General features: G+C 32.8%; 3 protein-coding genes across 3 annotated transcripts; 2 read left to right on the top strand and 1 right to left on the bottom strand.

Moving 5' to 3' along the window:
- The first annotated feature begins 634 nt into the window (after positions 1–634).
- On the top strand, positions 635–3315 carry LOC115724857 (uncharacterized). The gene is made up of 3 exons (XM_030654218.2): positions 635–1202; positions 2558–2802; positions 2939–3315. Exons 1-3 carry the CDS (start codon positions 738–740, stop codon positions 3183–3185), a joined length of 957 nt encoding a protein of 318 aa, XP_030510078.1. The 5' UTR covers positions 635–737; the 3' UTR covers positions 3186–3315.
- A 10759-nt stretch (positions 3316–14074) lies between these two features.
- Positions 14075–16042, top strand: LOC115724855 (uncharacterized). Its single transcript, XM_030654217.2, has 3 exons — positions 14075–14675; positions 15200–15444; positions 15589–16042. The coding sequence occupies exons 1-3, from the start codon at positions 14211–14213 to the stop codon at positions 15833–15835; spliced, it is 957 nt and encodes a 318-aa protein (XP_030510077.1). The 5' UTR covers positions 14075–14210; the 3' UTR covers positions 15836–16042.
- A 5359-nt stretch (positions 16043–21401) lies between these two features.
- Positions 21402–22987, bottom strand: LOC115724844 (class V chitinase). The gene is given in 3 exon segments (XM_030654204.2): positions 21402–21560; positions 21819–21927; positions 21930–22987. Coding segments are annotated over 3 exon segments (1125 nt in total). The 5' UTR covers positions 22923–22987; the 3' UTR covers positions 21402–21537.
- Positions 22988–25240: the final 2253 nt, after the last annotated feature.

Genomic DNA, 25240 nt, shown 5'->3' with positions numbered 1-25240 from the left:
AACCAACCATATATTTTAAGAAACAAATGGCTCGTTTGGTACACTGTATTGTATTGTATTGTATTATGTTTGATTGTGTTGTATTGTATTAGTATTATTTAATACAATATTATGTTTAGTATTGACTTGTATTAATAGATTGTGTAAAGTTATAGTATATTTTCAATACACTCCACTCCAACACCAACTACGGGTCTGAGTCCCGAGTTTGGGTTCGGGTCTGGGTCCCAAGTCTAAGTTCGGGTCCGGGTCCCGAGTCCGGATCTGGGTCTCGGGTTCGGGTCCAGGTCCTAGTCCGGGTCCCAGGTTCGGGTTCGTGTTCAGGTTGGAGATTTGGTATTGACCCTGAATCCTTTGTAAATATTATAATACAAGCTAATACTGACTATTTGTTATGTATTAAATAATACAACATATATTGTATTAAAAATTTTGGTCGTAATAATTAATACAATACATTACTTTATCCAAACATAGTATTATTTTTTATTTAATAGAATACCACCTTTATACGGCGTACCAAATGAGCCCAAAATTATACAGTAGTGAAAGTTAAAGAGACAAAAATGCTAATTATTCAATTTAATTTAAGAATGATATATGAACTAATTCTCCTACAAATTACACCTACTTTTTTTTTAAAAAAAAAAAAAGAAAAAAAAATCCTTTATGATGCTCTTTAGTTAGTCACCCTACCCAAATATCCTCATAGAAGAAAAAGAAACACTTTGGACAAAATGGAGAAAATTGAGCACTCGACAGTTAGCACAAACGGAATAAACATGCACGTGGCGTCAATCGGGACCGGCCCGACGGTCTTGTTCCTCCATGGCTTCCCTGAGCTCTGGTACTCCTGGCGCCACCAGATGCTCTCTCTCTCCTCATTGGGTTTCCGCTGTATAGCCCCCGATCTCCGTGGTTACGGTGACACCGACGCGCCGCCGTCTCCGGAGTCTTACAGTGTTTGCCACATCGTTGGCGACCTGATCGGCCTTCTGGACCATCTGGGTATCAACCAAGTCTTCTTGGTTGGCCATGATTGGGGAGCTTTCATTGCTTGGTACTTAAGCTTGTTCAGGCCCGACAAAGTAAAAGCTATGGTAATCTTAGGTGTTGCTTACAATCCTAGGAAACCTGAGATGAGTTTCTTGGATGGGTTAAGGGCTTTCTTTGGGGATGATTTCTACATGTGCAGATTTCAGGTGATAAACTCTCTTTTCATTTTTGGCTTGGAAATATGTATTGTGATTTTTCTGAATATAAACTCGCCCTATATAAATAGATACTATAGCATTTTATAACCAAAATAAAACATTTTTAGTACCATTAAATTTGCTAGTTTTATCCCCTTTTCTTCCTAAAAGATTTTTTTCCAGATTAAGAAATATTTACTTCAACTATAAAGATTCTTATTCTTAATATATAACATCTGGATTAATATTGAAAATATTTGGGGGATTAAGTCATGTTGGAAGATAAAGCAAGTGTTCTGATGAACTCAACTAATCTTTTTTTTTTTCTTCTTAACTTCTTATTTATTCTAAATTATTTTATAAGTCTACATAGAAATTGAGACTTCTTAATTTAAACAAATGAAAGGGAGTAATGAAAAGATGACTTTGGTTGGTATATTGATTTACACAAAGAGCCCCACCCTTTGACTTTGGTGTAGCCAAAAATTCAATAAACACTAATAATAATATAATAAATGTGTTTAGTGAAATCTCCAATTGCTCAATTATTCATGTTTTAAATTCAGCTCTTGTATTTTGAGAGAACATTGCTATTGTCACCTTAAGGTTGTACACCTTATTATTATTATTATTATTATTATTATTATTATTATTATTATTATTATTATTATTATTATTATTATTATTATTATGTATTGAATAGTATTATATAAAATTATATTTCATACAATATTTTTACATAAAATTATATGTAGTTATGATATATAACCCAATTTAATGTAATACAATATAATACTACCTAATACGACATACCAAATGAGCTTTCAAGGTTTCAAACACCATACCAATATCACGCGTTATAAGTGGTTAGTTAGCGATTTCTCATATTTTTTAGGCTAAATAGGATTTTTCTCTAATCATGTCCCCTGAACTTTTCTAGTCGTTAAAATTTTTCTTTGAACTATTGAAATTGTTAGATTTAAGGACTTTTATCTAATTTCATTCAATTTTACTATTATTTGTGATTGTTTATGTACAAAACCATGCTCCCAGACTTTGATATTTACCAAATCATGCATTTTGAATTTTGACATGTACTAAATCATGCCTCTTGAACTTAGACTTTTTTCTTCTTAAAATTGGATAAAAGTCCTTAAATTCAACAATTTTAATAGTTCAAGGAACATTTTTAATGACCTTAAAAGTTCAGGGGGTATGATTTGGTACATTAAAGTTCGAGGGACAAAAATTCTAATCAGCCTTTTATTTAATAAAAATGTGTAAGACTCAATATTAATTGTGAAGTACTCAATATTAAATTGTGCTTAACACTTTTGATACGCCCCTTACCATTTGTTTTGTAGGAACAAGGAGAGATTGAAAAAGACTTTGCTTCTGATGACACTGCATCAGTACTAAAGAAACTTTATACATCTTTTGGTTCAACACCTTTAATCATACCAAAAGAAAAAGATGGAGGATTCAAGAGTTTAAAAGCTCCAGATACATTACCCTCTTGGGTTTCCAAAGAACTCATCAATTACTGCGCCAATAAGTTCAACCAAACTGGCTTTACCGGAGGATTGAACTATTATCGAGCTGCTAACTTGTAGGATTCTCTCTTAGGATTGAATTTGAAATTAGTCCATTTACATCTATGCTTAGTGGTTTTTGTTAATCCAATGCTCTTTAAGACTTTGATGTTAAATTGGTTAAAACACTGCTTTTTGTTTGTGGTTTTGCAGATCATGGGAGCTCCTGGCACCTTGGACAGGAGCACAGATAAAAGTTCCAACGAAGTACATAGCGGGGGAACAAGAAAGCACCTACCTTTTCCCTGGCGTTAAGGAATACATAGAAAGTGGTGACTTTAAAAAAGATGTGCCATTGCTGGAAGAAGTGGTTATAATGGAAGGTGTGCCTCATTTTATTAACCAAGCAAAACCAGAGGAGATTAGCTCCCATATACATGAATTCATTAAGAAGTTCTGAGTTTAATTTGCTTGAATAATCTATGTAAAACAGAGCAGTCATGATACCTAAATCAAATAAATTACTATTAATTGTACTTTTAGTAGCTTACACATCAATTAATAATTGAGTCATGAGTGAATCTGTTGCTTAGTTATAAACTAGGAAACAAACAGCTGGATTCTAAAGCATAATTGAAATATATATTTTTAATAGCACATTTATTTAATTAATTTTAATTTTTTTTTTAAAATATATTATAAATATATAATGAATGTGAGGAATTTATTAAATTTTTAAAAAGCTGTATTTATAATGTTATATTTGTGTAACTTGTCTAATATTTATAGGAAAGTTTTATTCCCACCGCACAAAATTATAAGAGTATAGATAAAAATATTCTTTATGAATATTCTTTATCTTCATAAACTCAATATTTGGTCTAGAGAAAAATATTTATTTTATAAGGAAAAATTATTAAAGCATGCTTAAACTAAGTACAAAGTGTTTCAATATTCTACTCTAAATAATATAGGAATTTAATATTCCAAAAACTTTTAATCCCAATAATATCGTTCCCATTTGAAATTCAACTCTCCATCTCTCATGTTTACTCTCCCTCTCCTCTCTCTCTCACTTTCACTAGCCACCCAAAAAACCCACAAACCCACAACCTGCGACCACACAAAACCCACCACCTTTCGATGAGACCTACGACTTCTAACCTCTGACCTCAGCTCCACCATGAAACCTCAACCTAATCCCAAGTCGCACAACCCAATTGCGAAACCCACAACCCAATCACGAAACCCACATCCTAATTGCAAAATCCCATTATAATCTCGGAACCCACAACGTAATCACCAAAAAAGGTATTTTTCTAAACTTTTTCTTTTATTTAAATGGGTTTTTGAATTTTAAATGCTTGATTGTTAGGAATTAGGTTATTTTTTTCGTGTTTCGAGTTGATTTTCATTGTTGCCTGTTAAACCTCTATGTTTTGTTGATTATAGACATATTGCGATATTGTTAGCGACATTTATCGATATCTCTTTCAAACACAAACAATGTGTAGAAGTTGTGTGTTTTTATCGATGTTTCACGACATGTAACAACATCTCGTTGCGACATGTCTTTAATTGTTTTTTTGTAGTTTCACCATATCACTAAAAATATCGTTATGAGTATCACTAGATATCGTTAATAGTTGAACTGTGTTTTACTTGTTCAAAATATGAAATTTTATGCTGTTAGATGTTGTGAATATTATCGCAAGATATTGTTGAATCATGAACTTTGTTTTACATTATTTTTCGTGACATGTCACGACATATTAGCGACATATATAGTTTGCGATTTAAAATTATAAAGCTTTTTATATGTCTGCTTACTTTTGCAGATGACTCCTGAACTTGAACTTCTAATTTTTTAGCATTTCACAGGACGCCTTACCTATCGGGGTACAGGAAGTTTAGAGATATCTAGGCTAAGTTTACGAAGCTTGAGTTGATTGATACGGTTAAGGCTATGTTTATAATCAGCAAAACATAGAGGTTTAACAGGCAACAATGAAAGTAAACTATAGACATTGAATAAGGATAATGTTGACTTTCTCTGGCGCTTTGGTCCATAGCCTCCTCTTACGAAAGATGAAAGTCGATAATGAAAAGGAAGATGAGGTTTGGTTTCATGTGGGCAAAAATGACATGAGGTTCGGGTGGATAGAATTTGGACTTATTACCGGCTTACCTATGGGTAGTGCCCCTACAAAGGAAGAAATAGAAGCCAAGTCCTACAACCATCTAGTTAGGACGTATTTTGAAGGGAAGAGTTCTGTGTAGTTGGATTCACTGTTGCTCCAACTGTAGAGGTGCGAAATAAAAGATGATGCCTATAAGCTTGGACCGATCGCTTTCATTGAAGGTGTATTAGTATTTAAAGAGTGCAATGTCCATGTTTGGCCTTACATGTTAATATTTGTTAACGATCTTGAATTATTCTTCAAGTATTCGTGGGCAAGCGTGCTTTTCGTAAGTTGATGCAGACATTGAATAAGGTTAATGTTGACAAGAAGAAGGGGAAGAAGGTTGCTCAGGAGGCAAAGTAAATTATTAGTGGCTATGTACCTGCCATCCAGTACTGGGCATACGAAGCCATAGAGAAAGTGGGCAAGAAGTATGCTCAATGCAACGGGACCAAGTTCCCTGAAATGGTAAACTGGAAAACTCTGGAGGGCCACAAGAAATAAGATGTGAAGGCAATCGACATCGCACTATTATTCAACACTTGGGTATGTTTCTTTTCTGGTCTGTAATATTTTTTTGTTAATTCAGTAAAAATACTTGTTTAAAAGTTAAAATAGTTATTCGCGACTTATTTCGAGACGTATTGTGATTTCATTAGCGATGATTTATAGATGTATAGTGTTATTTAAAAAAATTCTTTTGATTTGCAACTTGTTTCGCGACATTTTGTAATGTCATCTTTTTATAATTTTATGTTTATGCTTACTTTAATTTGCGATTTGTATCACGGTAGTTTGCGATTTCATTCGCGATTTGGGTACATGTATTTCTTTTAAAATGCTAGACTTGTTTTAACGACACGTTATCGACGATAGTTTGCAAAATATTTTGCAACATTTTTCGATAGTTTTTAATTTTTTTTTTTGTTTTTTTATTTTTCCATTGGTCGTAAAGAAGTGTTTGTTTCTCCAGCCTAGTGAAGAGGAATATTTCAAGTCCATTAATAAGGGTAAAGCCCCTCTTTGTCTTGAGATGGACATCGATCAAATGGTGGAGGGAGATGGTACACAAGAGTCTGTGTTTCAAAGCCAAACGAAGACCATTAACGAGGTCGTGACAAAGGCAAAGTTAGTTCCTCCACCACCATCTCCAGAAGCAAACGAGCCTCCGTCTGCTTTAGCCTACACATCTATGGATAATGACCTAGCAAAGAGGTTGGATAAACTTGAGGCCCAATAAGATAAACTTGAGGCCCAACAAGCTACCATCATATTGTCGGAGATGGAGGTACTTAATAGCCATCTCAATGTGAGGCGATCCTTTTTGGACAGTCAGAAAAAATCTAAAGGAGACTCTTTTGGCCAAGATGGCCATTTTGATGGCATTGTTGAAGTCGAAGGAGGGGGAACCACAACCTACCCAAGTAGCAAATGACCAACCAGAATGCCAATTTGTGGAGAGTGATAATGAAGATGTACTCCCAAAATATTGGGAACCAAATGATAATGTGGCACCGTCTACTCCAGTGGAAGCAATTATCACGGTCATTGGTGATACACAATCACAAGATGATATCCTAATCCTGATTGGACCCCCAAAGATGTACCATTTGTGAGGAAGAGGAAGTTGCCTAGCTACTTGAAGGGCTACACTGAGGAAAAGAAGATAAGGCGAGTTCTTTCAAAGAACGTAAATACGGAAAGACCACCTAACCGTAGATTGCTACGCACGTTCAAGAGGTGGTTGATTGAGGACATTTCAAATAATCGTCCTAAGAATGTGCACACCGGCGTCGGCAATGTCAAGTTCTTCATGAAGTTGTAGCTATTGGGGCATTGGTTGGATAATAATGTAAGTATATAATTATGGTACTCTTTTATAATGTTTTTATTATTTTTTGTTTTTGCTAATTTTTTTGATATTTTGCGATATTTTCGCAATATAAAATGTCGTCCATATTATGATTACTTTTTGTTCCTATTACTTTTCTCGACATTCGCAACATTATTGCGACATTGTCGCGACATAAAAATGTCATCCATATTCTGATTGCTTTTTGTTTCACATTATCTTTTTTATCGATATGTTTTTGACATTTTATGAATTTCAGCGACATATACTATCCTCAAAATAGTTTTTTAGCTTGTGGTTAGTGTAGTACTTTCACGACATGTAGCGACATATTGCAATTTTAGTTGTGATGACATGTGACTTGATTTGCGAGATCTCGCGATTTAGATTGCGATATGATGTATTTATTGCAATATTTTTCCTTTTATTTAATTTGATGGTTTCTTCTGTCATTTTCATGCAGCATATAGATTCCATATCACACATGCTGAGGAGGAGACACTTTTATTTTCCAGAATCATGCCCTCACCAGGGTGTGATTTTTGAACAACACTAACACAATTCTTCACGGGCATTTAAGGGGCTCACCAGGGTGACATAAGCACCTTCCAATGGCCAAAAGCAGTGAACAGAGTACTACAAGGGTGTGGAGGGTCGTTACCTATTATGTTTGAAGGACCAAGCCTTCTTATACTTGGTACTGCACTTTGATAGACAACAACATTGAGTGGTTGTTGAGGTAGACATTGAGGAGTGGTAGATTCGAGTTTACGATAATGATATCTTGTGTACCAACTAAGATGATTTTAAAGCCTATATGTTACTTTAGATGTAGCTGTTTCCACATCTGCTGAAGTCGACTAGTTATTTCAATCTCAACAATTACATTCTTAATGTATTACTAGGGGATAGCAGCCAACTAAGAATAATGCATGCTAAACGCATCCCAAGTGAGGTGGTTCTCCAAAGTAAAAGAAGGTAATATTAATTAATTTAGTATATTTCCCCTACTAATCATTAATTTTTTGAAGTTTTTAAATGTATTATTTTTTATTTTGTAGTGGTGATTGGAGGATGTACGACATTGAGGAGGAATTAATAAGATTGAGAATTTACTTGGTAAATTCTAAAGCTACTTATTGGAAGCTTGGTTACATAGGCTCATGGTTCTCGCACTAACTAGGATAATATTATTTTGTAGTCTCAATTAATTTATTTATTTAATTAATTAGAATTCTAAATAAAGACTATGTCTTATTTGTGAATTTAACCACGGAAGGACACAATTGAGAAGAAAAGAGAATTCAAAGTTTATTTATTAATTAAGAGACCTTGAAAGATCTAATTAATAAATATATTTAAATAGTAATTTTATTTGATAATTAATTATAATTATTAAATAGATAGAATTAGTATTTAAATAACTAGAGTAGAAAAATGACATTACTGAAGAAAGACAAGTTTGTTTTATTAAGGAAGCAAAATAATGATATAATTCTAACTCATGGGCTCTCTTAAAGGGTTCGACATTAAAGTCCACTTTAAGCCATTGGATCTTTCATCTCGGCCCATTTACCTCTAACCCTAAACCTAATGAGTCCCTATAAATAGAATATTAAGAGTTTTGATTCAGATGATGACTCTAGACTCTCTCTTGTCTATTAAATCGAATGAAAAAGTTAACCTATTCTTTTCCATTCATATTTTTCAAAATTCTTTGAGTTTTCTTCACCAAAAATTTGTGGTCCTTGGTTTGAGAATATGCCCACTCATGTCAAAGCAATACCTAGCATAGTGAGGAAGACTATGTAGTTCAAACTGTCAACTGTCTTGATCATACTCTGTGACAGATAAGATCAAGGGTTAGAGATCTGAATGAAATGGGTCATTTAATTCCGATATAACCAATGTAAGGTTTTTTATAAACTTTTATGTGCTTATTTCATTAATTTTGGGAATTCATATTTAGTATGTTAGGTTATAGTTTATAATAAAACATACATGTTAGTAAATCTAGATCATGGTAAAATAACATCCAACAGTAAGATAGCATAAAATGAAATTCTTGTCTTGATTTGATTTCTTTGATTATAAACTAAAGATAGGATAGAGTAGATCGCTTGATCTCAACGTGATCGAAATTCTCGCTTCTGTAAACAAATAGATGTGATTTTCGATCCACCAAATGGAAAATCCTCACGATTAAAGTGGATTTCTTTGATACAATCCTAGAAATCAAGCAAAAGATAGAGAAGTACCACGCCATACCCATTTCAACCCAAGCCCTTGTCTTGAGTAATAATCGCCAAGTTCTCCGAGATGAACGCTACGTGGGCGACTATGAAATCTTCCAAAACTCTCACATCCGCCTCATTATTCCCTCTGATTATTTATAAGAAGATAGTGTATAAAGTATAATTATCATTATATCTTTATTTTATTATTTCAAAATGATCACCATCGCCTACATTGATCTTTCATAGTTGTGATAAATTAATGGTAAATTGTAGCACCAAGCAAGATCTTGAAAAGCCTAAGACATGACCACATAAGATATTATTATTAGGCTAATTAGTAATTTTTCTCCCTGAACTTTGACATGTACTAAATCGTGCCCCTGAACTTTTTTGCCCGTTAAAAATTCCCCTGAACTATTGAGATTGTTAAATTTAAGGACTTTTGTCTAATTTTAGTAAAAAAATTCTAACATGGATAAAAGTTCAAGGGGCATGATTTAGTACATATTAAAGTTTGAGGGGCATGATTTGGTAGATATCAAAGTCTAGGGAGCATGGTTTAGTACATAAACAATCACTGAAACAGTAAAATTGAATGAAATTAGATAAAAGTCCTTAAATTTAACAATCTCAATAGTTCGAGAGAAATTTTTAACGGCAAAAAAAGTTCAGAGGGCACGATTTACTACATGTTAAAGTTCAAGGGCAAAAATTATTAATTAGCCTTATTATTATAACGTATATATTAATGGAAAATAACCTATTTTTACTAGGGAAGTAAGAAATAAGAAATTTCTCAAAAATTAAGAGAAGGGGAAAAAGGGAGGAAAGTTGGAATTGAGAAACGTATATACATAAATGCAAACTTTAATTCATTAAATTTGAGTACTAAGCACAGAGGCTCCCTGACAAAAAAAAAATGGTGAGAACGACAATTGGGTTACATGATTCAACGAAAGAACCACGATTGAAAAATAGGGTAAATAAATATGGAAATTATATTTTATACCCACTTTATTTTATTTGTTTTCATTTTTACCTTTATTTTTCACATTCTTTAAAATATACTCACTTTTATAAATGATGTCCCCATTATACTCCTTGGATTAATATAAATCATGTGCTACACTTAAGTGTAGGGCAGTGGTATATTAGGCAATCCACTCATAAAAGTGGATAGATTTTAATGAAATATAATATAAGAGTATTTTTAATTAATTGATACAAAAAAGAGGTATTCCTCAACTTATCACACTTTGGGCTTAACTTTTAAAAATATTTAATTTTATATTTTAAAAATATTATAATTTTCAAAGAGAAAATTACACTCTATACCCTTTTTATGTTGTCCTCTTTTATTTTTACCTTTTTTTTTAAAGTCTATCATTTTTACCTCTTTTTTTTAAACATGGTACCGATTGGGAATTTCAACAATAATCACACTCATTCCAAAGGTTAAGAGGCTACAAGTTGTCAAAGATTTCCGTCCTATCAGCCTCTGCAATGTCATCTCTAAACTCATCACTAAGGTTCTAGTCAGCTGGTTTAAGCAAGTACTCCCATACGTCATCCCAGAAACACAAAGTGCCTTCCTACCCAACCGGTTAATTACAGATAATATTATTGTGGCCTTTGAACTCATTAATACAAGTATCAAGCACAAAGTTTCGGGTCGTAAAGGCGCTGCCGCCATCAAACGTTATATGAGTAAGGCCTTTGATCGTGTTGAATGGCGATTTGTGCAATTGACAATGGAGAAAATGGGTTTTGCTTCAAAATGGATATCTTTGATTATGAGCTGCCTTACAATAAACCAATTCACTTTTTTTGTCAATGGGGAGGTTACAGGCTCACTCAAACCAAAAAGGGGTCTCCGTCAAGGTTGCCCTTTATCACCATACTTGTTCCTAATCTGTTCTGAAGGTCTATCTCAGTTGCTACAACACGAAAAAGTGCTAGAAACCTACAAGGCTATTCCTTGACTCGACACACTGCTCCCATATCGCACCTATTCTTTGCTGATGACAGTCTCCTTTTCTGTAATGCAACCGAAAGTTCATACCTGGCTATTGAAAGATGTCTTGATATATACCATAAAGCTTCGGGTCAACTTCTCATTCCTAAAAAGTCAGTTATGTCTTTCTCACCCAATACGACACTGGCAAGCCAAATCTTCTTTCATCGCCACCTCGCCATGCCTATCAGCGAGTGCCATGAAAAATATTTGGGGCGACCATCATATTCAGGTAGAAACAAGCAGCTTATGTTTCAGGATATCAAGGACAAAGTGTGGAAACTAATGAACAATTAGAGCGAAAAAATATTTTCAGCAGGGGGCAAGGAAGTCCTGCTTAAAGCGGTGGTTCAATCCATTCCCACCTTCGCCATGAGCTGTTTTAGACTACCTATAACAACAAGCAATCAACTTGAATCAATGATGGCAAAAATATGGTGGGGCAAGACTGAGTCGGATTCTCAAATTCATTGGAAAAATTAGAAGTTTCTTTGCAAAACAAAATCAAATGGAGGAATGGGGTTTCGTTCTTTTGTGCATTTCAATCAGGCATTTCTAGCAAAGCAGGCCTGGAGAATACTCAACCATCCATCATCGATGCTTAGTAGAATCCTAAAAGGGAGATACTTTCCGCATACTTCCTTCTTGGAAGCTTCACATGGTCACTCCCCATCTCTAACATGGCAGGGTATACTCTATGGAAGAGAGCTTCTAAAGGCTGGTCTCTGATGGAAAGTTGGAGATGGTAGACATATTAGCTGTGGTTCGAACCCATGGATCCCGAGATTTCATAATTTTAAGCCGACATTCTATTCGGGCTCTCCTTCAGCGGTGGTTGCTGATTATATTACTGATGAACGAGAGTGGGATGTACCTCTTCTACAAAGTTGTTTCTCAATGGTGGATGTGGAAAAAATATTAACAATCCCTCTTAGTTTTTTTCAAAGTGCTGATGCTTTGATATGGCACCACAACAACACTGGTATTTATAGTGTTCAGTCGGGATATCACCTTGTCGCTGCTCTTGAAGACATTGCTCATCCGTCTGCTACTTCTTCTGCATCATGCAAGTGGAACTTTTTTCGGTCGCTGAATCTCCTGCAAAAAATTAAGATTTTTGTTTGGCGAATCCTTCAGGATGCATTACTGGTGGCCACTTCTCTTGTACGCAGAAAAGTCATCACGGATGCCACCTGCTCTATTTGTCATGTAGCTTGGGAGTCAATTGGCCATGCCTTCTTTGGCTGTAAATATGCCCGAGCAGTTTGGCATTATGCTGATTTCAACTTGGATTGGAATTCCTCTTCAACTATGCACAAAGGGGATTATCTACTGCACCTCTCAACAATCTATACAAAACCAGAAATGGAGCATCTTGTTTGCATTTTATTGTGTATTTGGACTGAGCGCAATCGTGTTGTCCACGGTAGCAATGCCAAGCCTGCTAAAATGGTAGCTTCCTTGCTGCTAATTATCTGCTGTAATTCCACACGACTCAAGAGAAATTCAGACTTACTACTTCAGCACCACAACCGACGGCTGCTGCTGCAACTCACTCTCACCAGCTTCTTAAACGAGTCACTCCTCCTGCTTCGTGGCAACCTCCACCACCGACAGCTTTAAAGCTTAATGTTGATGTTGCATTGGATTCTCAGCACCAAATAATCAGAGTTGGTGCAGTGGTCCATGACTCTGCTGGTGTTGTTCTTGCTGCCATGTCGAAACCAATAATCAGCAGCTTTGCTTCCCATGAAATGGAAGCCAAAGCAATCTTCCACAGCATCAATTGGATCCTACAATTGGAAGTGCCAATTACTCACACCGAAACAGATGCGCTCATTGTTTCTAACGCTTTAACTGGTTCTTGTCCTGCAATTTCTTCTTTCAAAGACTTAATTGTTAGCATATCTTCTATCCTTTCTCCCTAATGTATCTATTAGTCATGTTAAGCGTAATGCTAACATGGCTGCCCATGGGTTAGCTAGATATGCTTTAGGGTTGGATGAAGCTTGCTTTTGGATGGGTAATATTCCTCCTCCGATTTACGATATTATTGTAAACGAACTATCTTTTGTTTTATGATAACATAGTATTTCTCCTAAAATAATAATAATAATAATAATAATAATAATAATAAAAAAAAAAAAACTTATCTTTAAATGTTTTAATTTTCTTCTTTAGGGACTGAGATGGCTAATATAGGTTCTAATGGCAGAATTGAGTAGATCGTTTGATCTCAACGTGATTGAAATTCTCGCTTCTGTGTACAAATGGATGTGATTTTCGATCCACCAAATGGAAAATCCTTCTCGATTGAAGTGGGTTTGTTTGATACAATTCTAGAAATCAAGCAAAAGATAGAGAAGTACCACGCCATACCCATTTCAACCCAAGCCCTTGTCTTGAGTAATAATCGCCAAGTTCTCCGTTTGAGGGCGACTATGAAATCTTCCAAAACTCTCACATCCGCCTCATTATCCCCTCCGATTATTTATGAGAAGATAGTGTATAAAGTATAATGATCACCATCGCCTACATTGATCTTTCATAGTAGTGATAAATTAATAGTAAATTGTAGCACCAAGCAAGATCTTGGAAAGCCTAAGACATGACCACATACGATACTTATTATTATTATAACTGATATATTAATGGAAAATAACTTATTTTCAATGGGGGAGGTAAAAAAATTCTCAAAAATTAAGAGAAGGTGAAAAAGGGGGGAAAGTTGGAATTGAAAAACGTATATACATAAATGCAAATTTTAATTCATTAAATTTGAGTACTAAACACAGAGGCTCCTTGACACAAAAAAAAAATGGTGAGAACGACAATTGAGTTACATTATTCAACAAAAGAACTACGATTGAAAAATAAGGTAAATAAATTAAGAATTCGATCTTTGGGCTTCACTTTTAAAAATATATAAGTTGATATTTACCCCTTAAAAATATTATAATTTCCAAAATTATATATATATTTTTTTAATAAAGTGAAGTAAAATTTTGCATTTGTCAAAATTCAAGTTAAAAGAAAGATGACCTAACAGAATATACCTAACAGAAATAATTAGTTACCATACCTAAAAGTTTTACCAAAATATTTTACCTGTTTTAAAAGTAAAAAAAGAATTGCTTTATGATGCTCTTTAGTTAGCTACCCAAATATCCTCATCTGAAAAAGAAACACTTCGGACAAAATGGAGAAAATTGAGCACTCGACGGTCACCACAAACGGAATAAACATGCACGTGGCGTCAATCGGGACCGGTCCGACGGTCTTGTTCCTCCATGGCTTCCCTGAGCTCTGGTACTCCTGGCGCCACCACATGCTCTCTCTCTCCTCATTGGGTTTCCGCTGTATAGCCCCCGATCTCCGTGGTTACGGTGACACTGACGCGCCGCCGTCTCCGGAGTCTTACAGTGTTTTACACATCGTTGGCGACCTGATCGGCCTTCTGGACCATCTGGGTATCAACCAAGTCTTGTTGGTTGGCCATGATTGGGGAGCTTTCACTGCTTGGTACTTAAGCTTGTTCAGGCCTGACAGAGTAAAAGCTATGGTGATCCTAGGTGTTGCTTACTTTCCCAGGAAACCTGAGATGAGTTTCTTTGATGGGTTAAGGGCTTTCTATGGGGATGATTTCTACATGTGCAGATTTCAGGTGATTTAATCTCTTTTCATTTTTGGCTTGGAAATAGAGACTATAGCATATTTTATGACCAAAATAAAACATTTTTGGTACCATTAAATTTGCTAGTTCTATCCCCTTTTTCTTCCTAAAAGACTTTCCAGATTAAGAAATACTTCAATTCAACTAAAGATTCTTATTCTCCATATATAACATGATTCTGGATTAATATTGAAAATATTTGGGGGATTAATTAAGTCATGTTGCAAGATAAAGTAAGTGTTCTGTGGAAGTCAACTTGATAATCTAAAAGAACCCAAATAAATATGTCAATGGTATGGTGGCAATACTAAAATTTTCAAATGCGTATCCATCTTTTTTTTTTTTTTAATTCTTAATTTCTTATTCGTTCTAAATTATTTTATAAGTCTACTTAGAAATTGAGACTTCTAGTGAATAGTGATAATATTGTGTAAGACTCAATATTAAATGTGAAGTACTGAATATTAAATTGTGCTTAACACTTTTTGATACGCCCCTTACCATTTGTTTTGTAGGAACAAGGAGAGATTGAAAAAGACTTTGCTTCTGATGACACTGCATCAGTACTAAGGAAACTTTATACATCTTTTGGATCAACACCTTTAATCATACCAAAAGAAAAAGATGGAGGATTCAAGAGTATAAAAGCTCCAGATACATTACCCTCTTGGGTTTCTGAAGAAGTCATCAATTACTATGCCAATAAGTTCAACCAGACAGGCTTTACTGGAGGATTAAACTATTATCGAGCTTTCAACTTGTAGCATTCTTTCTTTATTTCCTATTATTGAATTTGAAATTAGTTCATTAACATCTATGCTTAATGGTTCTTGTTAATCCAATGCTCTTAAAGACTTTGGAGTTAAATTGTTTAAAGCACAGCTTTCTGTATGTCGTTTTGCAGATCATGGGAGCTCCTGGCACCTTGGACAGGAGCACAGATAAAAGTTCCGACGAAGTACATAGCGGGGGAACAAGAAAGCACCTACCTTTTCCCAGGCGTTAAGGAATACATAGAAAGTGGTGGCTTTAAAAAAGATGTGCCATTGCTGGAAGAAGTGGTTATAATGGAAGGTCTGCCTCATTTTATTAACCAAGCAAAACCAGAGGAGATTAGCACCCTTATATATGAATTCATTAAGAAGTTCTGAGTTAAATTATGAATTCATTAAGAAGTTTCGAGTTTAATTTGCTTGAATAATCCATGTAAAATAGAGCAGTCATGGTACTTAAATCAAATAAATTTCTGTTAATTGTACTTTTAGTAGCTTGGACATCAACTAATTGTCATGAGTGTTTCAGCAAAAAAAAAAAAATAAATAAATAAAATAAAATAAAAAATAATTGTCATGAGTGAATCTCTTGCTTAGTTATAAACTAGAGAATAAGTTTCCTAGTTGGTTCGAGGAAGTATTATTTTCTACTAATTTTTTCATTCAAATACAGTTTCTTGTACTAGTATTGATTACATTTTTCAATCACTTATAGATCAATCAACTCTGAGCGAATAACCTTGGGAAAGTATCATATGAATTGTACATCATCGCAAATTCCTCTAATTTAGCATGCTATTGTTATCTTGGATGTATTTTTAACGGTATTAAATTCCTAGTTGAGGATCGGGATGACAATCATAACACCCAAAACAGTTGTATTTTGGTGCCTGGAGAAGGTGGTAAAATTTTTTATGGCGTACTCAAAGAAGTCTATGAGTTCACTTACTTGAAGGATTGTAGTGTTATTATTTTAGGTGCAAGTGGTGGGACACAAACGGTTGCAGAACAGAAAGTGTTAGTTTTTTCACTAGTGTCTGCTTCACCCTGTCGATGGTACCAAAATGAACCATTCATATTTGCATCCCAAGAAAATTTGATATATTACATTCCCAATTTGAAGAATGGAGTTGAATGGAAGCTTATCAATATTTACTACCCCACAATGTTTGGAATTTCTTAGATGAGGATGATGATGAGACCACGACTATACAAGAAAGAAACTCTTCGAGAATCCAGTTAGTCATTCAACTTTCACAAATGGATGATGTCAAATATGTCTGTGATGATGTCGACCTAATTGAAGTGACCAACAAGGACTTTGAGCAGTGTCACCGTCAAGATTTAGATGATTTCATTGTTTATAGTGATGATGAAGACACTAGTGATAGTGATAATAAAAATAATGTAACAGTTAATGATAGTGATGATTATGATAGCTTGTAGACTTTAAAGTATTGTAATATTTAAACACATCGTTAATTAAATCAAATACATATTTCTTTTGTTAATAGGTTAATTAATTAATTATTTCTAGCTTGTATGTATAGAATGGCTAATTTAGGTGCAAGCAAAAGTAAGCAAAAGGGAGTTAGAGGAAACTACAAGGGGAAAAATACTGAACAAGAATTGGCTAAGCAGTCTGCGAGATAAAAATTGAAATTCATATTTCGTAAGGGGAATAGGTCCCCGATAGACGACTATGACAACAAGTTTAACAATTATATCAAATTTTTTTGTTCGTAATACAATTCTTTTAAACAAGTTCAACTTTAAGAACGTTAAGGAAACATTTATTCAGACTATTTGGGACACAAAAACAGTAACATTCAATTTTTTATTGTAATAGATCATATAAAATTAGTATACAAAAATAACAAATATATATGATTTTAATGTTTATTTTTTTTTTCAAATCATGTTTGAATTCCTTATTAACAATCTTGTTTAAGGATTACGTTCTTAAATTAATATCAAGAGCGCTACGTGACTGGAGAGTGGACACAAAAAAATCATCAAAAGAGAATATTGAGAAATATGGAGATGTAGAAGCGACTAGGAGATCACGTCTAGATGTGGTGACACTGGAGGTGTGCGCAGAGGTTATCGCATACCGGAAAGATCCAAAATAACAGGTATAAAATAAAAGTTGTAAAATTGAATGTCTATTAACTTATGATTTCTTACTCAGTTTTGCCAACAATAAATTTATTATAAATTATAGGCAAGAGCCGAACACAATGCAATAAATTGAGGGCAGATGAAGATTCAAGGTGGATAGGGGATTAAGACCATAGTCGTCCACATTGTGAGCGGGGTATCATGTTGTCAGCATATTTGTCTAATTCATTTTTTTGAATAATATATTTCTAATTTTTTGTATTGTATAAAAATAGGTTGATCCCGAGATAGGGAAACTTCCTAATGCTGTGGACACTTTTGAAAAGTTCTACTACAAGAACAACAAATGGCGCAATGAACACACATAACAATAGCATGTAAGTAATTTTATATCTTTAATAAATTCGTGTTATATTTTAATTTCTATTCAACTCTAACAATTTATTAAATTTTTTGTAGGCCAAAATAGTTGAGATTTGTGAAACTCAGCCAGCGCTGACCAATGTCCCCTAGCAGTACAATGTTGACCCCATCTAATTTTCTAGAGACATGTGTTTTATGACACAAGTGCTGGGTGAGCGGTCACGCCACTTGAGAGGGATGTGCTAGTTGTCGAGACTTAGGACGTGGGTAAAGAAGGTAACTCCCAAGAAGGTCCCTCCAACCAACCCACTATCACCCAAGAGGAATATGAGCCCCTGAACTTAAGGGTAGAAAAACTATTAGCACTGAACGAGTGGCAACAACAAATGTTGGAGACTCAGAATCAAATCGTGAGCATGTTTCAGCAACAAATAATGTAACTGGCCGTCACTGTTCCAAGATTCAACATGTCTCGATGCCTCCAATTCCACTGATTACACCATTTCAGCCTCCCAGCGATGGCTCTTCTTCACATACTACCTCTCCCGATTGTGGACTTATAGTTTTATATTTTAATTTGCAGAGTAAATATAATTAATTTTTATAAACTAACAATATTTTGGATTATATTTATTTATTATTATCTTAAAAATTTTGATTTTAATTTTATTTTTTTATAAATATAATTTTTTTTTAAAAAAATAGTTTTGCCAGCAAACTACATCTAGTTGAAAAAACTAAAATAATATTTTTTATTGGTGAAGTTTTGTTGGCGAAATAATGCACCAACAAAACTTTTGTGGGTAAATAAAAATTAGATGCGAATTTAGTGCCAAAATTTTTTCGGTGCAACATTTTGCTGACAAAACATCATGAGGGACTCCTCAGCTGACTTGCTGGTGAGAAACTTATATAAGCTATTGGTGAATTATAGTGATTCATCGGTAAAACACGTTATGTCGACGAATTACTGCCAGCATCCTTTGTTGGCACAAAAGCTCATGGAGAAAACTATACTGGCAACATATGTATACTTTTGCCAGTGAGAAAACTCGCCGACAAAAAACATTTTTCTTGTAGTAAATGAACAAATCATAATAATAATAATAATAATAATAATAATAATAATAATAATAATAATAATAAACTATAGATTAAATAAAATTTAAAAAAATACTACTAATTAGTTGGGTAAAAATGATTTAGTCGAACAATCTAAGGAGAAAAATATAAATTAAAAATTAAATCACATCATTTATTTATAGTGTATATATGAAGATTGTGAACAATGTGATATTTTTATAAAAATAAGCTCAGTAAATAATTTTTCTTTTTTTATGATATAAATATGAGATTCTCACAAAATTTGACAAATAAAAAGAAAAAATATAGAAAATCACATACTTTTATACTTTCCTTTTTATAAATATATAAATTAAGACAAATAAATTTGATATAAATATATAAATAATAAAATAGATATAATTATAAACTATAAATGTGATAAGTATATAAATATAGGGCAAGACTATGGTAGGACTTAACAAAAGTTCCCTACCGGTAGGGAACTTTTTTTGACGATTGATTTTAGATCTTGTGGTTATTATAATGTAAGGTGTATATTCTTACGATAAGACTGCTTGTATACAATTAAAACTTTATACATATTATAATAATATTTAATAATATTTATTTTTTTAAAAATAAAATAATATTAATAATTAAAAATTTTATTAATTTTTATTTTGAATTATCATTATTTTTTTATAAAATTAATTTAAATTATTTTTATAATGGTATTTATTTTTAAAAAATAATTTTACTACTATAGTCTTGCCTAGGGGTGGGCAACATCCAATCCAATCCAATTGAACCGAACCGATCCAATCCGATCCAATTACAAAAAATTGGATATCCAATTACAATTGGATTGAATTGGATGCTAAAAGTTAGATTTTAATTGGATTGGATCGATTGTTGGATGTCAATCTCAAAATCTAATTAAAAACCGATCCAATCCAATTACATTTATATATATTAAAAAATTATTTATATTTATTTATCTAATAAAAATAATAAAAATATAATATATATTAATTATATTTTTATTGAATTTTATTTTTGTGTTAAATTTTTAACAATTGGTCGTTTTGTGTATTTATTTTCATGACGTTTTGTTCTATTTTATTACTTAGAAATATTGTTGTTTTATTTATTTAAAACTTTAATTTGCATTACATTGTAATGATAGTATGTTTATGGAGTATTAAACTTAAATAAAATGTGATATTTAATTTTTACGTATTTTTCTTCATATTTTTTATGTTAATATTAAAATTTAAGTGTATAATTGGATATCCAATCAAAAAACAGATCCAATCTAATTGGTAATTAGATTGGATTGGATTTTGAGATCTAATTGGATTGGATCGGATGATGATTTTTCAAATCCAATTACTAATTGGATTGGATTGGATGAGGAAAAAAATGTTGGATTGGATCGGATGCCCACCCCTAGTCTTGCCCATATATATATATAACTTTAGCAGCTAGGTAATAAGACTTTATAACTTGATCTCCTATTCGTCGAGCCAACATATATTGAGGGAAAGAACTCTGAATTTTTTTAGTTATTTAAAATTTTAAATTTCTTATCGAAAAAATTATTGTAACATCCTTTTAATTAAAACAAGTTGTGATTATAATAATTGTAAGACTTAGCATAAATTCTTTATCACTAGGGAAGCTTTTTTAACCATTAATTTTAAATCGATTGGTAATTATTGTGTAAGGTATACATTCTTATAATAGATTGTCATGTATTAAATTAAAGATTTATATATTATTATAAAAAAAATTTAATTTAATATATATTTTAAAAATAAAATAAAATAATATTAATATTAATTAGTCTAAAATATTAAGCCTATATCTATATCTCTCTTCTTATTGATCTCTCTTTCTTTCCCTTGGCCAACTGCACTCACTCTCATTCATTCTGTTCGGCTTAATCTTTGCCCAACCAAAACAGTAGAGTTTGATCCTTAATTAAGTGCGTTTAAATAATTAATAATGGAGAATTAATGTTTTAACTTGGTGAACTAGAGGACACTATCGAGTCCCAAATGATTCGTCCTCATTTATAACACTTCTGAAGGCCATACACGTAGGACCCACAACAAGTAATGAAGCAGTTGCATTCCTTTTTTTTTTTTTTTATTATTATTTTTAATTTTTAAAAAAATCATTTTATACACCTATATCAGTTGGACAATTAATTTACTTTATTCTTATTAGTCTAATTACCTTCCCCATGAGGTAGTAACAAGAGGCCTTACAATAGATTTACCCTATAAATATATAAAAAATAATCTATATCATGAAAATCTATCATGATATTGTATATGTCATTTTACAACTATTATTTTATTAATTTATATTTCAATCTTTTGGGTAGATATTTCAAAATATAAACATTGCCACATTATTTAAGATACTAATTCATGATATCTGAACATGTATAACATTGCTCTAAATTTATAGATAATAAAAATGGACAATGGTGCCAAGAACCGAAGCTCAAAACTCCAAAATCTCTATGTTCCCCATGCATTAAAAGCTGAACAAACAAATTAACAACAACGTACATAATATCAAAATGCAATAATAACAATTACAAAATATCATCTGGTCATATCAAAAGAATTACTACTACAATAATAGATAATATTTTGAGAAAAGCTAAAAGAACCGAGTATTCTCTTATGTTTAAATATCGTTAGCCAATCACAATGCGATATGTCGAGAAGGTGCTAGACACCACTGGTACCCAATAAGAATGCTCTAATATTTTAAGCAGTAATAAGTAGTTAATTACCTGTTTGTGAAAGAGTCCAATTGTAATCAGACCCAACATTCCAAGAAAAATAGCCAAGCAATCCTTGGGTCTTAGCATAGCTAACTTTGGTAGAGACACTCCAGTCCTCACATCATCATAACCAATCCAAGTAGTCCCTGAATAACAATAATCACTCACCACACTCATATTGAAAACACTCCGACCATTATTCTCACTGATAAAACTCCTTATATTATTATAACCAATATCTCCGTCCCCCGGTAAGCCGGCTCCGTTCGCCGGAGCAAAAAGACCATTGTTATTAGAATTCACCAAACGCCAAGCGTACCCGTAAAACGGAATCCCCAAAGCCATCTTTCTAGCCGGAAAACCCGCCCTAATCCAATCTCTGATCCCTGCAGCACCGTTGACTTGACTCGCCGTCGCGTTATACAGAGCCGCCGGCGGCGCTGTAAAGTTCGGCGACCAGCCCGGGCCGTAGAAATCGTAACTCATTACGTTTATCCAATCTAAACTGTTTGAGATATTCTGAACAGGCAAATCTAGTGAATAGTAATTCGATGAACGGAAAACTGCAGCTGATAAGAGTAATGCAGTTTTGCCGGAAGTTCGGGACTCGTTGGCGACGGCGGTTCTCCATTCGAGGAGGAGTTTTCCGAAGTTGGAAATCTCTGTGGCAGTGGATGGGTACTCCCAATCGAGGTCGAGGCCGTGGAAGCTGTAATTCCTTGCTAGCTTTATGGACGAGTCGATGAACGAGTTCCGGCGACTGGGTTGACTCGCCATGGAGGCAAAGGTAGCGGTGATATTTGGTCCTCCTCCACCTATGGAAAGAAGGGTTTTCACGGAAGGGTTCTTTTGCTGAACTGTTGTGGTGAATGTGGAGAATTGAGTTGAAACTGAGTTGGGAATGGTGACTCGGTATGTGGTGGAATTGAGATCGGCGAAAGCACAGAAAAGATGGGTGAAAAGAGATGAGTTAATGTTGGAAACAGGAAACTCTGTTCCATAATACCAATAAGATCCTTTGACTGTAGTTTGAGCGGTGGAGAATCGGAGATTGAAGAGGAAACAGAGGACTGAGAAGAGCATGAATGGAGAGGTTTTGGTTTTGGAAGCCATATTTGTTTGATTGTTACTTGTTTTGTTTGTATAACATTTATGTGTGTGTATTATCTATTATATATTGGTTGTTTTTGTTCATGAAAATTCTAAATGCACTTTCTTTAGTGTATATAGGTGCACGTGCACTTTTATATATTTTATTTAATTTAGAAAATTATTTTTTAGTTAATTTTTTTTTATAATTATGTAAATTATAATTTGGGTAAATACCATTTTGGACCCTGTATTTTGTAAAAGTTATCAATTGGACCCTCTGTTTTATTAAATGATAAAATAGACCCTATATTTTCTAAAATAGTACAAATAGGACCCTTAATTGATTTTTTGTCAAAATAAAATTTAATTATAATCTGATCTAAAAGTGTTATGACAAAATTATTTCATTTTCTGTATCTGTTCGTATTAGGAATTGTTTTCAAGTTGATCATATTAAATAAAAAGTTGTCAAAAATTAAGCTCAGGGTCCTATTTTTACTATTTTGGAAAATACAGGGTCCATTTTGTCATTTAACAAAACACAGGGTCCAATCGGTAACTTTGGCAAAACACAGGGTCCAAAAAGGTATTTATCCTAATTATAATTTTTTTTAAAAAAAAAGTTTGTTGGGTGTAAAATAGAATGTCTAAACATTACTTTTTATATTATAAAATATTTGAAATTATTAAAATTTGATAAATTATCCTAAATAACTATAACTTATATTATTTACATATGGAACACTTCTTAATGGGTATTACCCACGAATGGTTATTAAACAAATTTAACTATAAATATTAATTTTAAAAATATCAAACCATCGAATTGTGATCTAATAACGAATAATTAAATCACAAATTTGAATTTCTATGCTTAATTTAACTACTTAATTAAAAAAATATCAAAAAATATCTCTTTTTACACTATATCAAAAATATATTCATGCAAAAATATTTAACTCAAACTCAACTTTTTCTTTTCTTATTTTTTTTGCTAAAAAACTTTTTTTTTTAATTTTTTTTACCGATGGAACAATCTTAGCCCATATGATATAAAATGAGAGATTTTTTTAATTAGATAGAAAAATTAAGTATAAAAACTCAAAATTTTTTAATTTTACCCATTCATGGGTAATACCCATTAAGAGTGCACCCCATAATATATAGACTAAATATGTGCAACAAATTAATATATAACATATGATAATACATATTAGTTATCATTATTTTGTAACACATTTGGGAGAGTTACTTGTTACTATGAGTAGCATCTACTATTATTACTAATATTAAGAGTGTAAAAACTACAAGCCTTTAGAGGCACTTTTTTTTTTTCAGCATAATAATAAATAACCGACGCCATAAGGTTGAAAATTTTTAGAAGGAAATTTTACGCCACTTATGGCGTCAATTATTTGGAAATAACCGACGACATAGGGTGTGCCCCCCTATGGCGTCGGTTATTTTAAAATAACTGACGCCAAAAAGGTTTATAACCCTAGCCCAGCCCTTCATCTTCCTCATTCGATCAGCCAACCAAGAAACTCCCAAACCCTCTCCGCCAATCACCATAGAAAATCACCCCCATTTCACAATTTTTCACCACTTTAGCTCATTTTTGTTTCTAAATCTTCTATTTTTCATACATAAAACTATATACCTGAAGATATCACATTTTTCCTCATTTTTTAGGGTAAACTCAAGGCGGAGGTAGTGGTCGTGGTGGTTATACCTCCGACTACCGTAATTAGTGGAGAAAACATTGTATCTCAACGTCTGTTAAGGTATAAATCTAATTTCTACTAATTTTAGTAATGTACATTACTTTATTTTTTATTTTATAAATTTTTTTAGGGTTTTTCTATATTATTGAATATGTATTGTGTGTATATATATTGTGAATGAGAAATGTGTTATAGGAGAGTATATATGTATGTATTTTGTGTTGTATTGAATATGTATTGTGTGTATATATATTGTGAATGAGAAATGTGATATAGGAGAGTATTTTATATATTGTATATGTATATATTGAATATTTTAAACTAATAGTTTTGTTAAATATTGTGAATGAGAATGAGATAGGAGAGTATTAAAATAAAAGTTTAGAAATTAACTCTATTTTATTGTATCATTTTTTTTTCTATTTTCAATCTTATTCATGTGTTTTTATTTTTTTAGTAGCTAATAAATAGTTAGTTACAACTACTTAACAAGTTACTAATTTTCATTCATATTCATGTATTTTTATTGCTAACTAGTTACTCATTAGTAACTAGTTAGTAACTATAGTTACTCATAAATTATATAACTAGTAAGTAGCTAAAAAAAGAGAAATT

This window comes from Cannabis sativa, chromosome 6, assembly GCF_029168945.1.
Source record: "Cannabis sativa cultivar Pink pepper isolate KNU-18-1 chromosome 6, ASM2916894v1, whole genome shotgun sequence".
Lineage (NCBI taxonomy): Eukaryota > Viridiplantae > Streptophyta > Magnoliopsida > Rosales > Cannabaceae > Cannabis > Cannabis sativa.
Note: the sequence above shows the minus strand (reverse complement) of the source record. Positions and strands in the feature narration are given on the sequence as shown.

What these genes read in the sequence shown, in the direction of transcription:
- LOC115724857 (XM_030654218.2), top strand. Translation starts at nt 738, where the DNA reads ATGGAGAAAATTGAGCACTCGACAGTTAGCACAAACGGAATAAACATG. An exon ending in TCTACATGTGCAGATTTCAG is followed by an intron (nt 1,203 to 2,557) that starts GTGATAAACTCT and finishes TTTGTTTTGTAG; the next exon opens with GAACAAGGAGAGATTGAAAA. An exon ending in TATTATCGAGCTGCTAACTT is followed by an intron (nt 2,803 to 2,938) that starts GTAGGATTCTCT and finishes GTGGTTTTGCAG; the next exon opens with ATCATGGGAGCTCCTGGCAC.
- LOC115724855 (XM_030654217.2), top strand. Translation starts at nt 14,211, where the DNA reads ATGGAGAAAATTGAGCACTCGACGGTCACCACAAACGGAATAAACATG. An exon ending in TCTACATGTGCAGATTTCAG is followed by an intron (nt 14,676 to 15,199) that starts GTGATTTAATCT and finishes TTTGTTTTGTAG; the next exon opens with GAACAAGGAGAGATTGAAAA. An exon ending in TATTATCGAGCTTTCAACTT is followed by an intron (nt 15,445 to 15,588) that starts GTAGCATTCTTT and finishes GTCGTTTTGCAG; the next exon opens with ATCATGGGAGCTCCTGGCAC.